The 22,542-nt window shown below is 31.6% G+C and overlaps 2 protein-coding genes across 2 annotated transcripts; both read right to left on the reverse strand.

Moving 5' to 3' along the window:
* Positions 1-1,806: 1,806 nt before the first annotated feature.
* Positions 1,807-3,386, reverse strand: LOC109792361 (putative LRR receptor-like serine/threonine-protein kinase At3g47570). Its single transcript, XM_083066870.1, has 2 exons — positions 2,377-3,386; positions 1,807-2,267 (listed from the first exon to the last, which is right to left on the reverse strand). Exons 1-2 carry the CDS (start codon positions 3,254-3,256, stop codon positions 1,888-1,890), a joined length of 1,260 nt encoding a protein of 419 aa, XP_082922996.1. The 5' UTR covers positions 3,257-3,386; the 3' UTR covers positions 1,807-1,887.
* Positions 3,387-7,936: 4,550 nt separating this feature from the next.
* LOC145953152 (LRR receptor-like serine/threonine-protein kinase EFR) lies at positions 7,937-22,266 on the reverse strand. The gene has a single exon (XM_083066869.1). The coding sequence runs from the start codon at positions 9,982-9,984 to the stop codon at positions 8,266-8,268; it is 1,719 nt and encodes a 572-aa protein (XP_082922995.1). The 5' UTR covers positions 9,985-22,266; the 3' UTR covers positions 7,937-8,265.
* Between the last annotated feature and the right edge of the window lie 276 nt (positions 22,267-22,542).

Raw genomic sequence — 22,542 nt, forward strand, 5'->3', positions numbered from 1 at the left:
AAACGTAAAAATATTTATTTTTCTGAAAACTTATATTAATATTTTCATAAATTTTTATAAGTAATCAAAGGGATTTTAGTACTCTTAGGAATCATAATTTCCGGGATTTGTAATTCACATAAATCATGATTTCTAAAAATTACAAATCTCAAAAATCATGATTCTTGAGTGACTAAAATTCGTTTAGTTACTTATAAAAATTCTTGAAAATATAAAAATTCATTTAATATGTTTGATTGCAATAGTATATTTTTGGGTACATAAATATTTTTTACGAAAATATCATTTATTAAAATAATCTCTTTAGATATACTTATTTACTCAAATCTTATTATAGATATGACATCAAATTATTTTATAAGGTTGAGAACTTATAGTTGAAATTATTTAAATACATAATAAAACAAAGAAAAATGTTATCTTATAATTAAAAAGGATAAAAAAAATATTATTTCATTTCATTCAAAAAATAAAATAATTTTTTTTAATAAATACCATTAAACTATAGAAATAGTTTTTTAATAATATTATTAAATTGATAAGGTAAAAAAATAATAAGATACAAGAAAGAGAGAAAAATAAAGATATGGGAGGAGAAGAGAGAGGGAGAGGGTGAGAGAGAGCAGAGAGAGACAGTGTGAGTGAGAGAGACTACTAGAGAGAAAGAAAAATAGAATGAGAGAGATATTTTAAAAATATGAATCCCTATATATATTTTTTGTTTTAAAAAGGATAAAACTTTCTTCCTAATTCAATATAGTTAGATTCTCAATTTTATGAAAATATTTTTTGAAAAAGTTGAATAAAAATAGTTATTGAAAAATTATATCTCTTAATAATATTTTTTTAAATGACTATTAAATATGTAAAATCAAAATTTTTAATTTAAGATTTTCAACAAAATAAAAATATTTTACATACTAAACACCCCAATATCATTAGAATAAAATTTGAATTAAATTAAATTAATTATAAATTAATTTATAAAAGTTATTTTATATGACTTCTTTAAAAAAATTATAAAATAAATTTACATAAAAACTTATTCTATTATTATTCATGATTTTTATTTCAAAAGTATTTTAAAAAGTTATATTTTTTTTTTTGTAAAGATAGGAAAGATTACAAAGATGGTCGCAATGAAGATTAAACGTAGGTCCTCATGCTTCTAACTATCCCTAACCCCTCTCCACCCAATCACTAGAACATGAATTATATGAAACAAGGTGTACATATTGGATTTTATTATTTTGGACTAGATTGGATTAAATAAGAGTAATTACTTCAATGAAATTGTTTTAGTTAATCATTAATTAATGTATTTTTTTGGAAATTACAAATTTAATGCCTCCTTAATTAAAGGCAGATTTTTTTTTTTTATCAACTAGTTATTTCTGCACTCTGTTGAAGAGTTTGTGGACTCCCTCCAGCCAAAAAGAACATTCATTATGTTATATATTTCTAATTAAAATTATCAAACTACTTTTTCCCTACACAAATTAACAGCTATTTTAGTATTTAGAAATTGTGGAATAATTGATGTTCTCATCCTTTAATGTAATATTATTTTTTAAAGAAAAAACCTTTATTAATTATCTAATCATTACTATTAAAAGAGTAGAATTATCATAGTAAAAATGTATATAAAAAAATATATTTATCATTATTTCTGATCTATATTTAAAAACCTTAAAGTACAACACAAGAAGTACATATAAAACATGGAAGAATCTCAATTTACTATATCATCAATTTTTGAAGAGAAAAAATCGTAGAATAATTCATAAAAAATAAAGGGCTAAAAAATATATGGTAAAATATTGAAACATAAAAGTATTATTAGAAAGCATGTAGTCTTATAGTTATATGTGGGGGAATTAAGTAGATTCACATTCTCTCACCAACAGTAAAGGCTTTTCTAATTCGATTAAGCTCTCCGGTAACACCAACCACATCCATTCTTTCTTTTGGTGATTCCATAGAACAAGCAAGTCCAACCCTAAAAAGTGAAACTAAGCACTTCTCAACATTTGGATCAAGACTCCAATTGTTTCCTTCCAATATTGCAGCTTCATCAATTGGAATAAGTTGTGGGTCCAAAATCTGCAAAAGATTATCAAGAAAAGAAATTGCAACAAAGTTATGGAGATTTTGACCATCTTCAAACATTTCCTCTATAGGTCTTCTTCCAGTGAGCATTTCTAACATAAGAATCCCAAAGCTATACATGTCACCATAAGTTGATACCTCAGAGCCCACTCCATACTCTAAAATATATATCAAAATTTGTCAATATACAATACTAATAAATAGCATATTGACTAAAAAAATGAGAGTTAAAAGAAACATTGACAATTTGAAAACATAAAAATATACCTGGAGGAGCATAACCAATAGTCCCCTTTATTCCAATTGTACTTGTTTGCTTAGAAGTGGTTCCATTAATGGTTGAGAGAAGTCTTGCTATGCCAAAATCACTCACATGAGCAATCATGTCATCATCAAGAAGAACATTGCTTGGCTTCAAATCACAGTGAATGATCGGTTGCTCACATTCGTGATGAAGATAATGCAATGCAGAAGCAACATCAATCATGATATTTAATCTTTGATCAAGGCTTAATGTTCTTGGATGCTCTACACTTGGTGTCATGGGATGCAACCATTGCTCTAAGCTTCCATTTCTCATGTACTCAAAAATTAAAGCTTTAAATTCTTGACCTTTGTAATCTGTGCTCGAACAACATGTCAAAATTTGAACCAAATTTCGATGTTTAATATTTTTAAGTGCATTGCATTCAATAATGAAACTTTTGTGAGCTCCTTTTTTATGCAATTTTAAGACCTTTATGGCAACAACTTTGTCTTCTAACTCGATAGATCCTTTGTAGACAGAGCTAAAGTTTCCAGACCCTATCAAGTTTGTAGTTGAGAACCCATCAGTTCCATTGTGTAAGCTTTGGTACGAAACTTTAGCCAGCTGGTCAATTGTTGGTGATTCTAAAGATGGGTTCTTACTCCTTTTCTTCATTAAGAGAATAGTCAGAACAATTGACATTATAACAAGAAAAGAAACCACACCAATTATCACTATTATCAACCTGAACTTGTGGTATTTTTCATGTTTTTTACTGTTGACAGGGCATGGTGGTAGATACAATTCTGAAATTCCTCCACAAAGCTTATTATTTCCAGTCACTATAAACTCACTTGCATTTTGAAAGACACCTTCAGTTGGAACCTCACCATCCAACATGTTAAAAGATACATTGAAATATTGCAAGAAAGAATTATTCTGCAGAACATGAGGAATTGATCCAGACAAGTGATTTCGTGACAAGTCTAACCGTTGAAGACCTTTGATTGATACCAAAGAGGTGTTGAATATGGTGTGGCAAATTTAGTCCCACATCGAATAAGTTTTTTTTGATGTGGCCAAATTAGTCCCACATTGGATAGGTTTGGGAATGTGTAGTGCCTTAGGTTCTATATATAGAAACCCTTCCCTTCACTTTGAAATCATCCCAACTACAAGTTCATTTGTAACTTCTAAGGCTTGTAGTTTTCTCTTCTCTCTCTATTGTAATATTTCTTAGTGAAATATATTTGGTAGTGTCCGAGGAAGTAGGCATAATTGGCTGAACCTCGTTAAATTCTTGGTGTTCTTTCTTTCTTGTTTTGCTTTTGGTTTAAAATTTGCTAGACGTTTCCGCAACAATTGGTATCAAGAGCCAGGTTATTTTAAGGAAAAAACACTATGCTCTGTGCGCTGTAGGTATTCTATAGTCGGCACATCAGAAAATTTTTCCTTAATCCTGGATTTTTTTTATTATTTGACATTTAGCAAATTTTAAACCTCTGTTCAAATTGAGCTGAGATGGCAAACGAAGAAAATCCACTTAGAATTACATCATCAACTTTGAATGCTTCTTCAAGCATTTTGCAAAGAGCTGTTGGTGGGAATCCAAGGTTGATGGTAGAGATTTTCGATGGCAGCGGTCATTTCGGCATGTGGCAAAGTGAGGTTCTAGATGCTCTTTTTCAGCAAGGTCTAGACATTACAATTGAAGGAAAGAAACCAGAAAGTATGGGAGAGGAAGATTGGAAGACCCTCAATCGATTGGCATGTGGTACAATAAGGTCATGCTTATCAAGAGAGCAGAAGTATGCATTCTGCAAAGAGACCTCTGCTAGTAAGTTGATGACGGAGTTGGAGGAAAAGTTCTTGAAGAAAAGCAGTCAGAATAAACTTCACATGAAGAAAAGGCTGTTTCGGTTCACTTACATTCCTGGTGCCACAATGAATGATCACATCACTAGTTTTAATCAGCTTGTTGCTGATTTGTTAAACCTGGACGTGACTTTTGAAGATGAGGATCTTGCCCTAATGTTGTTGGGATCACTTCCTGAAGAGTTTGAGTTTCTGGAAACAACTCTACTCCATGGGAAGGTTGCTGTGTCTCTAAATGAAGTTTGTGGAGCCCTATACAGCTATGAACTGAGGAGAAAAGACAAAAAAGATAGCTCAGAGAAGGCTAATGAAGCTTTGGTTGCAAGAGGACGTCCGGTGATCCAGGTGAAAGGAAAGAAGAAGCGATCGAAGTCGAAGGCTAAAGTTGGGAAAGATGAGTGTGCCTTTTGTCGAGAAAAGGGGCATTGGAAGAAAGATTGTCCTAAACTAAAAAACAAAGGTCAATCTAAGACTGTTGTAGATTCAAATGTAGCTGAGTATGTTGATGACTCAGATTATTCACTTGCTGTTTCTGGTTCAACCAGCTCTTCTAGTGCTTGGATTCTTGATTCGGGATGCAGCAATCATATGTGTCCTAATCGAGAATGGTTCTATGATTTCAGAGAACTAGAAGAAGGAGTTGTTTATACAGCAAATGATGTTCCTCTTACCACACATGGGATTGGTTCTATTCGATTGAAGAATCGTGATGGAGCAATCAGAACTTTGAAGGATGTTCGTTTTGTCCCGAGTTTATCAAGAAATCTCATTTCTGTGGGAGCCTTAGAAGAGAAGGGTTTCATGGTGCACGCAGAAGGTGGAGTAATGAAGATAATCTCTGGAGCTCTGGTGGTAATGAAAGGAGTTCGGAAAAATAATAGGTTGTACTATTACCAAGGTACTACTATTATTGGAACTGCAGCAGTGGCATCCAGTGACGAGAAGGAGTTGGAGTCGGCCAAGTTATGGCATATGCGGCTGGGACACGCTGGTGAAAGATCCTTGAATTTACTCATGAAACAAGGATTGTTGAAAAATATTCAGGCTTGCAAATTGGACTTTTGTGAGCATTGTGTCAAAGGGAAGAAGACAAGGGTGAAATTTGGAACAGCTATCCATGATACTAAAGGTATTTTGGATTATGTTCATTCTGATGTGTGGGGACCTTCAAAAACAGCATCATTGGCAGGAAACCACTACTATGTCACCTTTGTTGATGATTTTTCCCGGAGAATTTGGGTGTATGCAATAAAGACTAAGGATGAGGTGCTTGGAATTTTCCTTAAATGGAAAAAGAGGATGGAAACCCAAACTGGGCGAAAGATCAAGCATTTTCGAACAGACAATGGTGGGGAGTACACGAGTGATCCATTTAAGAAGGCTTGCGAAGAAAGCGGCATTGTCAGACACTTCACAGTCAAGCACACACCACAACAAAATGGAGTGGCAGAACGCATGAATCGAACATTGCTGGAGAAAGTTCGGTGTATGTTGTCCAATGCTGGATTGGGCAAACAGTTTTGGGCTGAAGCTGTTGTATATGCGAGTCATCTTATCAATCGCCTACCATCAAGTGCAATTGGTGGCAAAACACCACTAGAGAAATGGTTCGGAAAACCTGCTACAGATTATGATTCCTTACATGTATTTGGCTGCACTGCTTATTATCATGTTAAGGAGTCAAAATTGGATCCTCGTGCAAAGAAAGCAATTTTCATGGGGATTGCATCTGGTGTAAAAGGATATCGTCTTTGGTGCCTAGAGACCAAGAAGACAATCATTAGCAGGGATGTCACCTTTGATGAATCTACCATGTTGGGAAAGGTGACAACAGAACAAAAGAAGAATGGTACTCCAAAACAGGTGGAGTTTGAAAGGAAGATTGTTTTTCCAGCAAATGATGAAGAAAAAACTCCTATGGTAGATGAGGAGTCAGATGAAGAAGAGGTTCATATCCAAGAACCTCCACAGCAACTTGAATCAATTGCATTAAGAAAGCCAAAGAGGACAACCATAATGCCTGCTCGTTATGTTGATATGGTGTCCTATGCATCTCCAGTTGCAAGTGATGATATTCCTACCACTTATATTGAAGCAGTCAAAGGTTCAGAAGAAGATAAGTGGAGAAGTGCCATGTCCGAAGAAATGGAGTCCCTTAGAAGGAACCAGACTTGGAAGTTAGCAAATCTTCCAAAGGGAAAGAAAGCAATTGGGTGCAAATGGGTATATGCAAAGAAAGATGGATTTCCTGACAAGTTAGAAGTGCGCTACAAAGCAAGGTTAGTAGCCAAAGGTTATGCTCAGAAGGAAGGAATTGACTACAATGAGGTGTTTTCTCCAGTTGTAAAACACTCTTCCATCCGTGTTCTGTTGGCTTTGGTGGCACAATTGGATATGGAGCTGGTTCAAATGGATGTAAAGACGACATTTTTACATGGAGACTTGGAGGAGGAAATCTATATGACTCAGCCTGAAGGGTTCAAGGTTGCTGGAAAAGAAAATATGTTTTGTAAACTTGAAAAATCGTTGTACGGATTGAAGCAATCACCAAGACAATGGTACAAACGATTTGACAAGTTTATGTTGAGGCAAAAGTACACAAGGAGCAAGTACGATCACTGTGTGTATTTGCGCAAGCTGCATGATGGATCTTTTATATATCTTCTTCTTTATGTTGATGATATGTTGATTGCTTCCAAGAACAAAGAGGAAATTGAGAAGTTAAAAACTCAATTAAATGGTGAATTTGAAATGAAGGATCTTGGTGAAGCAAAGAAGATTCTTGGCATGGAGATAAGTAGAGACAGAAAATTGGGAAGACTTTGTTTAACTCAGAAAGAGTATTTGAAAAGGGTACTAAAACGTTTTGGCATATCTGATGAATCCAAACCTGTTAGTACACCACTTGCTTCTCATTTTAAACTCAGTGCAAATTTATCTCCAAGAGATGCAGCAGAGAAAGCCTACATGTCTAAAGTTTCATATGCTAGCGCTGTTGGAAGCTTAATGTATGCTATGGTGTGTACAAGGCCTGACATTTCTTATGCAGTAGGGGTTGTGAGCAGGTACATGCATAATCCAGGAAAAGAGCATTGGCAAGCTGTGAAATGGATTCTACGGTACATTCTGAACACTGTAGATGTTGGTTTGGTATTTCAGCAGGAACAAGATGGTCAAAATGTGGTTGGATATTGTGATTCCAACTATGCTGGAGATCTGGATAATCGTCGATCAACTACTGGCTATGTTTTTACTTTGGCAAAAGCACCGGTATGTTGGAGATCTACTTTACAGTCAACTGTAGCTTTGTCTACAACAGAGGCAGAGTATATGGCTTTGACAGAGGCTGTGAAGGAAGCAATTTGGCTTCAAGGGTTGCTTGGTGAATTAGGAATTCTACAAAAGCATGTGAAGGTGCATTGTGATAGTCAAAGTGCAATCATGTTGGCAAAGAATCAAACTTACCATGCAAGGACGAAGCATATTGATGTTCGTTACCACTTCATAAGAGAGATTATCGAAGAAGGTGGAGTGGCTATCCAGAAGATAAGGACCACAGAGAATCCAGCTGATATATTGACAAAGGTAGTAGATTCAATCAAGTTCCAACACTGTTTGGACTTGATTAATATTATCAAAATTTGAAGACTGCATTGGTAGACACTATCAAAGATGAGAGATTTGAAAATATGAAATTTGCCAAGGTGGAGATTTGTTGAATATGGTGTGGCAAATTTAGTCCCACATCGAATAAGTTTTTTTTGATGTGGCCAAATTAGTCCCACATTGGATAGGTTTGGGAATGTGTAGTGCCTTAGGTTCTATATATAGAAACCCTTCCCTTCACTTTGAAATCATCCCAACTACAAGTTCATTTGTAACTTCTAAGGCTTGTAGTTTTCTCTTCTCTCTCTATTGTAATATTTCTTAGTGAAATATATTTGGTAGTGTCCGAGGAAGTAGGCATAATTGGCTGAACCTCGTTAAATTCTTGGTGTTCTTTCTTTCTTGTTTTGCTTTTGGTTTAAAATTTGCTAGACGTTTCCGCAACAAGAGGTTGGTATGATTCCTTGTAAAGAATTCCCTTGCAAAAAGAGGTGCCCCAACATTATGCATCCTCCGATACTTCTAGGAATATCACCAGACAAATAATTCTCAGACACATCTAGGAAATCAATGTTTTTTAAGTTGCCCACTTCTTCCGGTATACTGCCACTCAATGAGTTCCATGACAAAGTCAACATAGTTGTAAGGGAGGATAGATTAAAAACCTCTAAGGGTATAGTTCCTCTAAGGTTATTCTTCCGAAGATCTAGATGTTGTAATTGATTGCAGTTTCCTAAACTTGAAGGAATATTTCCTTGTAACATATTTTCTCCAAGATTCAAATAAAACAATTGACTAAGGTTGCCCATGAAGGCTCCTATCTCTCCTGACAACTTGTTTGCACTTAAGTCTAAGAATTGCATCTTCTGAAACTTACCAAAAAATTTTGGAATAATTCCATTAATGTTGTTAAAGTCCAACATTAATTCAGTTAAGCCAATTAGATTTCCTAATGTCTTAGGAATTTCACCTGTTATCTGATTACCTCTGAGAATTATTTGACTGACTTGGACGGATAAATTACCCAAGGAACTTGGCAAATGACCTCCAAAATTATTGTGGGGCATATATAAAGTTTTCAACTTACTACTGTTTGTCAATGATTTTAAAAAATCCAAATCATTAGTTGAATTTTCACCTACATTGTTCCAACCCATAGCTAGTCCATAAAGATGGTGTAGCTTCCTCAAACTTGGAACTTGTCCCGTGAAATTGTTATAACATAAATCAAGTTTAGAAAGCATAGATGCATTTGAGATGGAAGGTGGGATTGAACCTGAGATATGATTCTTACCAATAAGAAAATATTGGAGGTTGGGGAGGGTGTGGAACATGTTGGGTGGAAGAGAGCCACTAATTTGATTTATTGAAGCTGAGAATACAAGAAGAGATGAGATATTATAAAGACAAGAAGGAAATGTTCCAGTCAACTGATTGTTATCCAATGAGAGAAACCTCAAGCTTCTGAGACGACAAATTTCTTGTGGAATATCTCCCTCTAAATTGTTAGCACTCACCGAGAGATCGGTCAAGGATGAAAGATTCCCTATGAATGACGGGATTCCTCCAGTTAAATTGTTATTGTAAACGTACAACTGTTGAAGCTTCCAAAGTGAGCCAAATTCAAATGGTATGTTGCCAATCAGATGATTCCCACCTAAAAATAAGATTTTTAGATGAGTGCAACCAATCAAGTTTGTAGGAATTTTTCCTACCAATGAGTTATTTGAGACAGAGAGGAATTGCAATTGTGACAACCGTCCCAACTCTTGTGGGATTATCCCATAGAAGTTGTTGTTTCCGAGGTTGAAGCTTCTCATATAAGAGAGATTGCCTACGTAGGGAGATATGGATCCCTTCAATCGGTATCTTTCCAAATTCAATTCTGTAACTCTTTGGTGCTTGGAATTGCATGTGATTCCAAACCAGTTACAAAAGTGAGTAGAAGTATTCCAAGAAAGGAAAATTTCATATGGGTCACTGGATATAGATTCCTTGAATTTGAGTAATGCCAAATTATCGATTTCATTTGTTGAAGCAAAAGCAGATATTTTTGGTGTAAAGCATAGCAAGTTCAATGCAAAGAGAGAAAATAAGTGGAGATGTGTGGGTCGAAATGCAAGCGAAGTGGGAGAAAAATGTTTCATTTTTGATAAGGAATTGGAAGCTGGTAGATGGTGGTGTATCTATTATCAGATAACTTTATATAGAGTTTGGTAAATTGAATGGGATATGGAAGAAGCGCATGTTGTTCAAGTCAAGTGAGTAAGACAATAACCAATTGGCAATTGCATATCATTCACACGGCAAGAAAATAAATCCAAGAAATGTAGGAGCTAGTTCCGAGAATATAATAAAATTAGTGTATATAACCAAAGCTACTTCTTATTCCCAATTTGTTATTAAGAATTTGCCCTAAATTAATAAATACAATAAAAGTGTTTTACTGTATTTACATGGGGTAATTAATGAATTTGGATCTTTTCCTATAATTTTTCTCTCCAACCTCTCTCCTGCAACATTAATAGTCATGGAATATATTTAATGGCTCAAATTTAATCTTATAATTAATGTAACTTCTTAAGTGATTAAATTTGAGTCATTAGATATATCTAATAACTATTAATGTTGCAGTAGAAAGGCTGGAGAAAGAAAATCGTAGAAAAGTATCTAAATTTATTATGGGGGTGATTAATATAAGAATGATGTCCAAATTATAGTAGATATGCATAGAAAAGTTATTTACCCACTAGCATAATAACATCTTGTAGTTTGAGCTGTCACAGAAGTAAAAATGTTACACTAATCAAATAATAGATCGATCTATTTGTTGAAATAGCATACATTACACAGGAGCTAAATTAAATTTATATTTTTTAAATAATTCCACAGCAATTTATCATAAATTTAAATAGTTGAATCAATTAATAAAAAAATACAAAGAATTTTTCTTTATTTTTTAAGGAATAAAATTTGGCCTACTCTCCTTTTTTTACTCTCTTGGCCACTTATAACATATTTAAAAATAACTTATGAAGAAAATAATTTATTGAGACAATGATGTAATATTAATTGGGTTTAATGTTATCAATAACATATTTAAAAATTACTTATTAAGACAATTATATAATATCAGTTGAATTTATTGTAATGTATTCACTAAAAAGTTATCAATGGATAAATTTTATACGACAATATTTAATAAATTTTCTAATAAAATTTGAATATAAAAATTAAAATATTTTTTTTAGAATTATAGGGAACTAAAAAATTGTTTTAAATTTAAAATATTAAAGATAAATTTATCTTAAATTTAAATAATTAAAAATATATTTAAGAAAAAATAAACGAAGGTAGGTGTAAATGTATGAAACCTTCAATAATTTGGTCTTCTCAAAATATGGTCAACATCCCTAACTGATAGTAACTTGTAATCCTAGTTGTTTCTAATTAGAAAAATGATAGATAATATGAAAGGACTTTCAGAAAATCATTCCAAATGAATAAAATATTAATTTAAATTATAAAACATTAAATTAAATTATAAAATATTAAATTAAATAATTATTTTATAATATAATTTGGATGATATTCGATTACTGAATTAGAGGTGCTTTTGTTGCTGCCCCTCTACCTGTTTCTAGATCCTACAAAATAATATTATTTTTTGTGCCATTATTTTTACTTCTACGACTATAAGTTTGCATTTTTATCCGAAGCAGCATCCGTTGATGAATTATTATATAATGACGGTCCTTATAAACTAATTATTCTACTCTTCTTATGAACTAATCATGACATTTTAACTGCTACACCCCGTCAAGTCCAGTTGTCTTGGACTAATTCAAAAGATTCGTTTAGATAATTATTTGCATAAATATTTGTAGAAAAAAAAATAAAAATTAAATATTTTTTAAAATTAAAATTAATTAACGTATAAATTATTTTACAATTTATTTTATATTAAATTTTTCTAAAATATGGTTTTTAATTTATGTATAAGTTGATTTTAAGATTCACTTTAAAAAATTAATTTTAACTAATAAAAAAATTGGTGTCAAAAAATAAAATTATAAAAAATTTTATTTTTTATTTTTTTAAATTACTTATGAAGAAATTTATTATTTCGTGATATACGTTTTGGCCTTGGATATTACAGGTTTATTTTCATTTATTGCCAAGACTCGGCTTTTTTTTATTTTTTTTTAGTTTTCATGGGTTTGTCTTAATTTACTGATTATTTTTTTTCTTTTCTTTTATTTTAATTGTGTCCCCCTTTCTTATAGACTTATAATTCTCTTAACATTATTATTTCTTTTTATGTTTCTAATAATAATAAATAAATAAAATAAGATAAAGTAACATAAGACCTCGGAGTGTTGGGGAAATTATAATTTATTTGAATAAATTTCTCAAGAAATAAATTTAATAAAATAAAAAATAAAAATAAAATATTCTAGAAATTAGAATTATTTTATACATAAATTAATTTGAAAATGTTCTTTCAAAGTAGTTTTTTAAAATTATTTTTAATTTATGTATAAATTAAATTTAGCTAATAAAAAAACTAATTTTTTTTATTTCTTTTTCTATAAGCGTTTACAAACTAATTTATCAAAATAAACCCTAAATTTTTATTTAGAGAGACTGTAACAATGTAAATTTAGATGTTTAATATAATTAATTATATGATTTATGATATTTAGTCGTTAGTTGTTATTGAGAACTCTAGTGGTCAATGGGAACCTAAAGAGTTAAGTTAGCCTCTAAGATAGTTGAGTCAAAGTTAAGTTGTCTCTAAATCAATTATAATTAGAGTTAGTTGAATCAATTGAGATAAAGGTATATAAGGCTTTTTATTTAAGATGTGAACCTCATAAATTCATGTTTTAAGAAAAATTAAAGAGAACCTAGCCATGTTGAGCATGGGTAGTTTAGCGTCAAGCATGGGCAAGTCAAGAAAACCCTACCTTAATGGTGTTGGGCATTCATGAGATGGCGTCAAATGCAAATTTGTTGTTATCAAATTAAGTTGTTAAAAGGTTTTTTATGAGATGTGAATCACGTTGGTGGCGACTCATTTCATTGAAACTATTTTGTTGTAATTAGGTCTTGTATAATTTAGGTTTAAGGTTTAGACTTTGATTGACGAGTTAGTTATATACTCTAGTATATTGTGGATATAAGTTGTATACGTGTACATGTTATGTTTTATTTATTTATTCTCTATCTATTACATATATCAATGTGCACGATAACTCTAAATTAGTTGAATATTATTTTTTTTATTGTGTTGAGACTGAACTATAATAAATGTAAAATTTGTCGAGTCGTTATAAAGTTCGAATACAAAATATAAATAAGAAATGTATGAGTCTAAAGTATTAGGGCATTTTTTAATAAATAAATTGTTCTAATTAAAAATATACCGACTCGTACTAACAAATTTAAAATATTTTAAATGTACGCTTAACTAAATTTAGTTTGGTGATTTTTTTATTAAATTTTTATTTCAAAAATATTTTTAAAAAAAATTATCAAGCATAAGTTTTTTATTTCAAATTTATTTAATTGAAAATATTTTTTATAAAATGAAAATCACCTAAAAGAAAACTTATTTAATTTAAACAGAGACATGGTAGACATGCCTAGTTTATACGTTCGTTCCAAGTGTTGAAAAATTTTGTTGTATTGCTATTGCCTAAAGTTATTGCTATTGCTTATTGCTAAATTTGGTCTTTCCTTGGAGGGTGATGCTTGTTTCTTTGAATCTTCTCTGCAATTTGTGGATTTGGATTCCTGGTTGGCCACTTTGCCTGATATTCAGGACTAGTTGTTTTCTTTTGGACTTTTAGTCCCTCCATATCACAAAAAAGCAAAAAATAAGTTAGAAAAATTATATACATAAAGTTCTTTTTCGAACTCCGCATTCCAAAAAATACTTTCTATTTCTGAAATATAAATAACAAAATAATATATCGGAAAGGACTTTCCGAAATTCAATCTAAAAAGAACTTTTTAAAATGTGATTTTATTGAGTTTCAAAAAGTATTTTTTGGGATTTATTTTTTTCTTTCATGTTAGTATTAGTAAGACGTGAGGAAGGGGACAAAAGCAGCTAGAGCAATAGATTGATCCAAAAGGGGGAACAAAGAGAGTATGGTGAAAGAGAAGACTTTGAAAAGGGAAGTGTTGAGGGTGAAGAAAATGTTTGATAAAGGAAGGTTTTTTAAGAAAATTTGCTTTTAAAAAAAAAATGAAAGAGGAGTGTACTTAGCAAACAGGTTAAGTGTATATAACAAAAGCCTAAGTAACTGTTGACAAAGGACTTGTTTGAACAAATTGATTTTAGAAGAATTTATAGGAGAGAAAAATAAGAAAAAATAAGTTAGTTTGTAAAAAAAGAAATTCTATTAGTTTCTCCAAATCGTATTTTTAATTGATGAATAAGCTACTTTTAGCTCATAAAGAAATTTAGTTCAAATTTTTATCCTATTTCTCTCTTTTATAAGTGTTTTTAGAAAAATTTATCTAAACAAATTCAAATTTTTGTTTATTGCTTTGATAAATACCTTATCTATTTTTTCATGACTAGTATTATATGGAGAGTAACTTAAAATAAAGTTATGCACACTTGACCATATTATTTCAACTTTCAAGAATAAATTAAACAGGGCCAAAGCTAGAAAATTATTTTATGGGGAGTAATTTTTTTTTTATAAATTTATACCTAAATATTCTAACATCATAAATAATTTATCATTATTTATACTTCTTTTATCTCTCTTTCTATCATATTTAATATCAATCTACATATATTTCTCTCCTTTTCTTTTTATAAGTGTAAATTAACACAATAATTTTTATTTATCAATCTATAATTTTTTTATATAAATTTTATGGAGGTCAAAAAATAATTTAAAATTAATTTTGACACATTTTAAATAATGGGAACTGGGGACTATGGCCCCTCCAAATCCCACCTCCCTCCACCCTTGAAATTAAAGTAAAATTGTACAAAATGACATCTTATTTCAAACGTAATTTAAAGTAAAGTTGTTTTTTATTAAATAATTTCTTATGTATATAAAATTCAATAATTAAATTTTTAAATTAATTTTTTTTAGTAACTAAGTCTATAACTTTTTTTGTAAAATTTTATATCATAAGTTTAATTTTTTTTTACAAAATTTCATGTTAAAAAATAATAAAGAAAACAGATTAAAACTTTGGTAAAATTTATTTATTTTTAATTAGTATAAAAAACATTTTCATACAAATTACTTTTTCACCCTCTTTCAGTACTCATCCAAATGAGCTGATAGAATTTTCTCCACTTCTTTTCATTTATTTCTATTCATTAAACAAAACACATTTTTCTAATCTATTTTTTTATTTATATTCTTTCTAAAAAAATTTCCTATTATTTCTTATCTCCTTATTTCATCCTTTATCTAAACAAAGTGTAACAATGCCTATTTCTGGAATTGGTTTTGGGATTCAGATTTGAAATTAGAATTCGTTCTGAAAATTTTGTCTATAATATGTGAGAGTCCTTTCAAATTTGGAATTATAATTAACAACTCTAATTCCATGGAATTAGTATACTACTAAAAATAAAATCAAACTTTTTTAATTCTTAGCTTTATATTGTGAATTACAACTCCTTACTTCATCTCATTTAAATACAACTTCTCTGTTTCTGTCTACCGCTTTTGTTTGGTCATCTATATGAAGCCAAGCCCAACTCAGTCTCTAACCCAACTCTGCAATACCACGGCCCAAAAAAGATACTAGGATATCCAAGAATAATATCATGCACAAGTTCACACCGACACGCACAATTTTAGGAATTTGAGAGAACTTTGCCACATTTTTACCTAATTCCATGGAATTAGAATACAACTAAAATCAACTTTTTTTTTTAGCCCTACATTGTGAATTATAATTCCTAACTTCATCTCCATTAAATACAACCTCTCTCTTTCTTTTAACTTTTTTTTTTGTTATTTGTTGGTAGTTGATCTTGAATTTCTTTTCTCTTGCTTAGCTGCAGACTTGAATTGTACATTACAATTTCATTTCTAATTATGCTTATCGAGAAAACTTTGTTAGGAGAAACAAAATTTACTGTAATCTCTCCACCTCGAAAGAAATTAATTAATCTTCAATTATTGATTAAAAAAAAACTATCTTCAATTGAAAAAAAAATTAACAATTATATTGCTAAAACCAATGTGACAACTTTAAATCTTCTTTTATATTGATAATATATACCTATTAAACTCTAGTGAAAGAAGAAATATTTAACAGTTAGTTAAGAACATAAATTATAAGATATATATTAATAATTACATTAATAAAACTAGATGTGATAGACTTAAATCGAAGCCTTGACCTCCTAGATTTCTTCTTCTTAGATTTGCTTACTCTTCTGTTTAATTATTTAAACCAATTTAGGGTTTAGAGTTTAAAATTAAGAATGGAGAATTTAGCAGCTACAAAAGCAATAAGTTCTCTTTCAGCAGAGCACAGGATTTCCCGGTTAGCAAATTATAGGTTAGTCAAAGTAAGCCTAAAAAATAATGCGCGACAATGAAAATTATACTCTTGAGTACATATTAATTGTTAATTGTTAGTTTTAAAACACTGTGAATTATGTCTTTTAAAAAAAAAAAACTGAAAGCATTAACTCTTGTGCTATCATCATATAATAGAATATTGCCCAGTAAATAGCAAAGCTAGTTCTTTGGTTAAAATATGACCTGAAAATTTAGTGCCACATAATTTCACAAACATAAATATAGGACAGCATAATTTTATGTTAGTAAAACAATTGTATAACTCTTTCTACCGCCCACCTTTCCTCGCAAACAAACAAGATACAGGAAATATCTTGCACAATTCAACTCTTGAATGCATCCTTTAGTAGAAAGAAAAAAATTTCAACTCTTCCAAATCTTTAATTCGTATCAAGCGTATTCCAGATAGTAACCCGAGAAACGAATGTTACTCGGCTAAGAAATCAGAAAACGTACTAAAAAGACTAGGCACACATCAATGTAGGCTCGTAGGCTCAAAAACATCTGAACAAAATGCCTACATCAGACATCATTTTGATGTAAAAATTAACTGATGAGATATGATTAGAATCGTTATAACAAGAAAATTTATGAGGTTATATATATATAAATGTCTTTATGGAATAGAGACATTTTGAGTGAGGAAAAAAATAAACTCATAAAAATATAAATTTAAAATGAATAATATCATAATAATATAGACATGTTCGAAAATGGATAACACAACAAATGTGTAACCAAGACAATGTAGAAAACATGTACATTTGTGTGGAAACCTTGGTGTACAACATGTAACTGATCAAATTTTCTAACTTTAGTGTTAAGTTTGTTAACTAATGTTGATGCTTGTGCTTTGATAATGGACTAAGAGTAGCTTCTTTTAAAAGTTGTCCTACAATGTAATAGTTTACTTCATGCAGTATTGCTGCTCTTTTTGATGATATAATATAAGCATCTTTATTTATATATATATATATATATAGTAATTTTATTTTAGTGGACTGTTCCTATATGAAACAGCGATCGAATTCCTATTTGACATAACTAATCATAGTGTGCAAGATGCCTAGCAACTAGCAAGTGAATTTCAAAATTGCCATTCCATTGTTTTTTTGGGACACTACGAAAACAAATATATAGAAAAACTCATCAACTTTAAATATGTTCTTAATCACAATAAATTTATTTTTAATCTCTTAAATTTAAAATTTTAATTCTTATTAATTATATAATTTTAATAAATTTGTTTCAGCTGTTCAAACACCGTTATAAATCTACTATACAAAATTTATATATTACCCTTTTCGGAACAACACATCTAATTCGATATTACACAGTTAAATCACTTCCCCTCCAAACAACTACAGGGACATTTTTTATTTCATGAATTATACACACCTTATTTTGCATCAAAGACACTTGGTTCTTTCACAAATTTAGATGGGCAGAGCCCAAATATGCTGTATTTGTATTTATTACAATAAGCAAAAGGGAACTGATAAAAAATAAGTTATTTGATATTCATATGCTATTAAAACTTTGAGCAGTTTCAAATTTCTGTGTAAACGCCCTCTTAAAAAAAATCGTGTAAACGCATTTACTAAAAAGAATGGTGTACATTGAGAGACCAGTGTTTAGAATTATGGGGAAAGAATCACATATCTATGTATGCACCAACAAAATTGGGGGAAGAAAAAGCTACAATTACTGGCTAGACATATAAAAGTAAATTACTGTTTCCACAACCATTTTATATTTAAAGATCAGACCAAAAACATTCTTGCACAGATAGATATTCAGGCTTACTGCAGACCATGTGTGTATTTTGCATAGTGTAATATGTAACTGAAAAACAACACCACCATATACAAGCAAACAAGCTAGTCTTTGGAAACTCATGTATCCACTATCTAGGCAATTTTCCATCAGATACACAAATATAAAACATTCTTATTCTAACAACCAAATAAAGACATCAATCCACAGATGCCAATAGTACCTGATCGTGTCACTATCATGGCATTGCATCACAGCATTTGACACCAAATAATAGAATCTGCACCACAGTTTGGCAATGCAGCGGTGATGACCGCTATTGTGGTTTGAATGACAAGATCACAGGTGGCATAACAGGGAACAGCATCAGAAATCCAATTTTACTGCACTAAACAGCATCATTTAGGGATACTCAGTGACCTAATAATATTGTCTCTCAAGTCAAACACGTGCTCTTCTCCAGTAATGTCCAGCATTTACCTACCCACCTCTGCAACCTGCTCTGTTCAGTTCTCTCCAATTCTTTCTACCATTCTCTCCGGATTAACGCCCACCTCTCCAGCATGTATTTTCAGCATTTACCTGCCAACCCAAGACCTCTGCAACCTGCCCTGTTCTGTTCTCTTTCTAGTCTCGGTCCCTACTATGTTCTCTTTGATTTTGATGTTATTCACATGAGTTTAGCCTCAATTTCTGATTTTTAATCATTAATTATAAATGTCTTTTAAGTGTGGGTGTTTTTTTATTTTTAGCATCTATATATATATATTGTGGACTATAAATTATGTAATGTGTATTTCAAAAGCAGTCAACACACTGCCTGTTATAACATTTTTATGCCTGAATCATTGAAGAATTAATTACTCTAAGCTCCAACTCCAATGTAAATCAGAAATTTATCATACATCAGCACATATTGGTTAACTAAGCATTCATAATTTCTGCTAACTTACTACAAAGTAAATGAATTTATAACTTTGCAGTCTGTATAAGATTACCATTAAAGAAACAAACAAACAATGCACCATAATTCTGCAAGACACAGACTATAAATGGATATCTAGACTTTCAAGCTTTCTCTCATGTCATTAGTTATAGACATCATTGAGGCCACTGCGCCATACAGAAATGATAAGAATTCCCAGTTACAAAAAATGAGTTTCTCAAAGTCCTTATTTTGACCTTAGAAGCTGAAGATGAATATTTATTAGATAAGAGTTAGAACCAGTGTAATAGAGTATAGTATCTGCATGGGCTAAATTCTTGTTAGATTAAAATACTTTCTCAGTTACTATAGTTTCATTTATTTTACTTTTCAGTCTTTATAGTTTAAAATAAACATTTTTAGACCCTATACTTATCTTTTCTAATAATTTTTAGTCATGTAGTTTCATATAAATCTATTTAGTATTTAGCCCTTATACACATAAAGTTTTTTAATTCTTTTAATCCCTCGTTATTTTTTTTTTTTTGTGTTGACATGATAAATGTAAAGAGGCTCACATAGGAGGGTACAAAAGAGACATGTAAATTAACTACAACAATATAAATTCGACAATAAGATACACAAGTCAAATTAATATATATGTTACGTCAACACTAACGAAATATAACATTATAAAAAAAAAAATTAATGACAGGAACTAAAAAGATTTAAATAAAAAAAAAGGCAAATATAAGGAGTGAAAGGATTTATCTTAAACTATACAACAAAAAAGATTAAAAAAGATAAGTATACAAACTAAAAAGTTCTATTTTAAACTATAAGAACTTAAAGATAAAATAAGTGTAACTATAGGGACTAAAAATGTATTTTAATCTTATGATGATTTTTAAAATAAACCGTTAGTTTCCATAGAAGTCAAAGCATTTTGATATATGAAAAGTCCTACTGCTGGATGCATCAAACATTCAAATCAATCTCAAGACAAATGGAAACAAAATAGATCAATTGTTTTGACACAGCTAGTAGTGAAGGCTAGGGTGGGAAATCACACATCTCCCCACCGTGGAAAAATATTTTTGCCCATTAGATATATTTATTTTATAAAGAATGGATCAAATTTGTTTCTCTTTTTTCTTTTTTCAGATTTGTCTCTAACATCAGTTTCTCTCGTCCAATTTTCCTACCAACCTTCAGCACCCCCAGCATTCTGGCAGCAGCCCATACCATTTCTGAAACAGTATTTCTGCCAAAATAAGTCCAAACATGCGACAAAGGGGTGACAATACCCTTGCGTTTGAGAATGTTGAGGTTTATGCAGTCAAGGATAAGCTTTTAGCCACATTGGTGGATGGCTGGGAGAGGTGGACCAAGACAGTTGACATAGGCAGAGAATTCAACAAGGTCAGCACAGGGACTTAAAAGAAACAGTGACATCATAGGGGCACCACAAAAGGAGTTGTTGAGGTGGTGTGAGGCTGATGACGGTCGCCAGAACTAGGGGGGAAGTACGGTGGTTGGACTAATGAATTATCTGGAGGCCACTTTAGGCAGAGGAGGAGTAGCGTGGTTGGCTGCAGTGGGTCAGGTTGGGTCGGGTCACATGGGAAGAGGGAACTGAGAGAGAAAATGGGAAAGAAAGGGGAAAAAACAAAACAAAAGATCGGCACCATTAATTTTAAAATTATTATATCCAATGGATCAAAAACATTTTTCAATACTCTAGCCTTCACTCACTGTTAATATGCAATTTTGAAATCTTTCACCTAGGCTTTCCAGGACCAGAAACTAGTTAAACTGACAGCATCAAATACTCAAATCAATCTCCAAACACGCCTTTCATTCCTTTCATTCCTGCTTAACATCCTACACAATTCACCTTACAATTGTTGTTTCATAAACTTGAGCCTTTCATTCTAAAGTAATATCAAACAATCTGAAATAACAGGAACTAGAATAAGCACAAACGCAGCAGTCTCATTAAAACACTTGCAGCTGTAGCATGCAATCTAATTCATCCAAGGCCCAAACAGTACCGGAAAACCTCAAACATTTTTTTTTCATGCCAATCTTAACCTATTAGTATACAATAAATTCATAAATTCATGATTATTTTAATTTCAATGTAAATTTCAGCACGATTTTAATCAATGAAAAGACGCCGGCCGATTGAAAATCTAAACAAGGAAAGCACATCAAAAACTCAACAAAGAATGTTTCTCCTAGATGTAGATTCTAGACGGATCTATAACATCAATTACACTTTCCGTAAAGAGACGAAAAAATACTAATAAATCTAAAGGAGTTTCGGATCTGATAAACAGAGATTAATATAAATTTAAAAAACCGAAAAAATTACTGGTAGCAGAATCTTGAAGCGGAGATCTGAACAACAGTCGCCGGAAAACCACGCAAACATTCACGGCGGCCTCCGATTCAGTTGATGCAAGGCGGGATCCAATTCGCCGCCAGAGACCGCTCCTCCATTGTGCGAGAAAACCGGTTCCCGACCTGCACCAAGCGAATTAGAGACCGCACGGTGAGAGAATCAAAATCCTCGACGCAATCGTATCGTCTTCACCAACCAAAACTACCAAAAACCGCTCTCCCTCTCATACTTTCTCTCTCTCTTCCTCGACTGAGAGTAAAGAGGTAGAGAAAGAGAGAGTTGAAGAAAGAATCGCGAAGCTAACCCCCCAACTCACACCCTATGTGGTGAACGGGTGAAGATTGGGTTAGCGAGGGGTTACTTATAAAGAGCACAGGCGAATGAGATACGAACACGTGGCACAGGCTCTCGCTGATGCAATTACCACTGTCTATGAAAGTGGTTACTGTGTAATGTGTATGTTATTTATTTATTTTTCTTTTTTCTTTTTAAGATGGAAGCGCGGCATGGAGATTTGTGGAATTTGGGCATAGATTTGGAAAGATTTACCGAAGTGATGCCATTTGTTGAAGTACGTGGCTGCACGTGCGTGTGTTTCTGCGACTGCAACGTGATTCCAAGCCTTATTTCACTGCATTTACCACGAGGTTGGTGGTTTTGGGCCGCTATGGGCTTCATCGATAATAAATAATTAATTTAATATGCAAAAGAAATTACTATGCTGGGACTTTTTCATCTGTGCTGTTTGAAGGAGAAGAAAAAATTTAAAATGTGTTATATAGTCAATGAGAGTTAGGCAAGACTTGAGTGATGAATTAGTTGGGTTCCACTATGCCCAAGGTAACATGCATAAGAAAGGTAACAATAAATAGGGGTGAGTTAGAGTAAGGTAGGAAGATTGCTACATATATCTTTAGTTATAATCGAGTCTGTTTGCATATTTTTGGTAAGTCAAAGTGATAGCTTGATTAAGAGACCTAATTTAAGAAGGTTAGTTACAATGATGGATTGGGTG

Source organism: Cajanus cajan, chromosome 11, assembly GCF_000230855.2.
Source record: "Cajanus cajan strain Asha chromosome 11, NIPB_CcT2T_4, whole genome shotgun sequence".
In the NCBI taxonomy this organism is placed as follows: domain Eukaryota; kingdom Viridiplantae; phylum Streptophyta; class Magnoliopsida; order Fabales; family Fabaceae; genus Cajanus; species Cajanus cajan.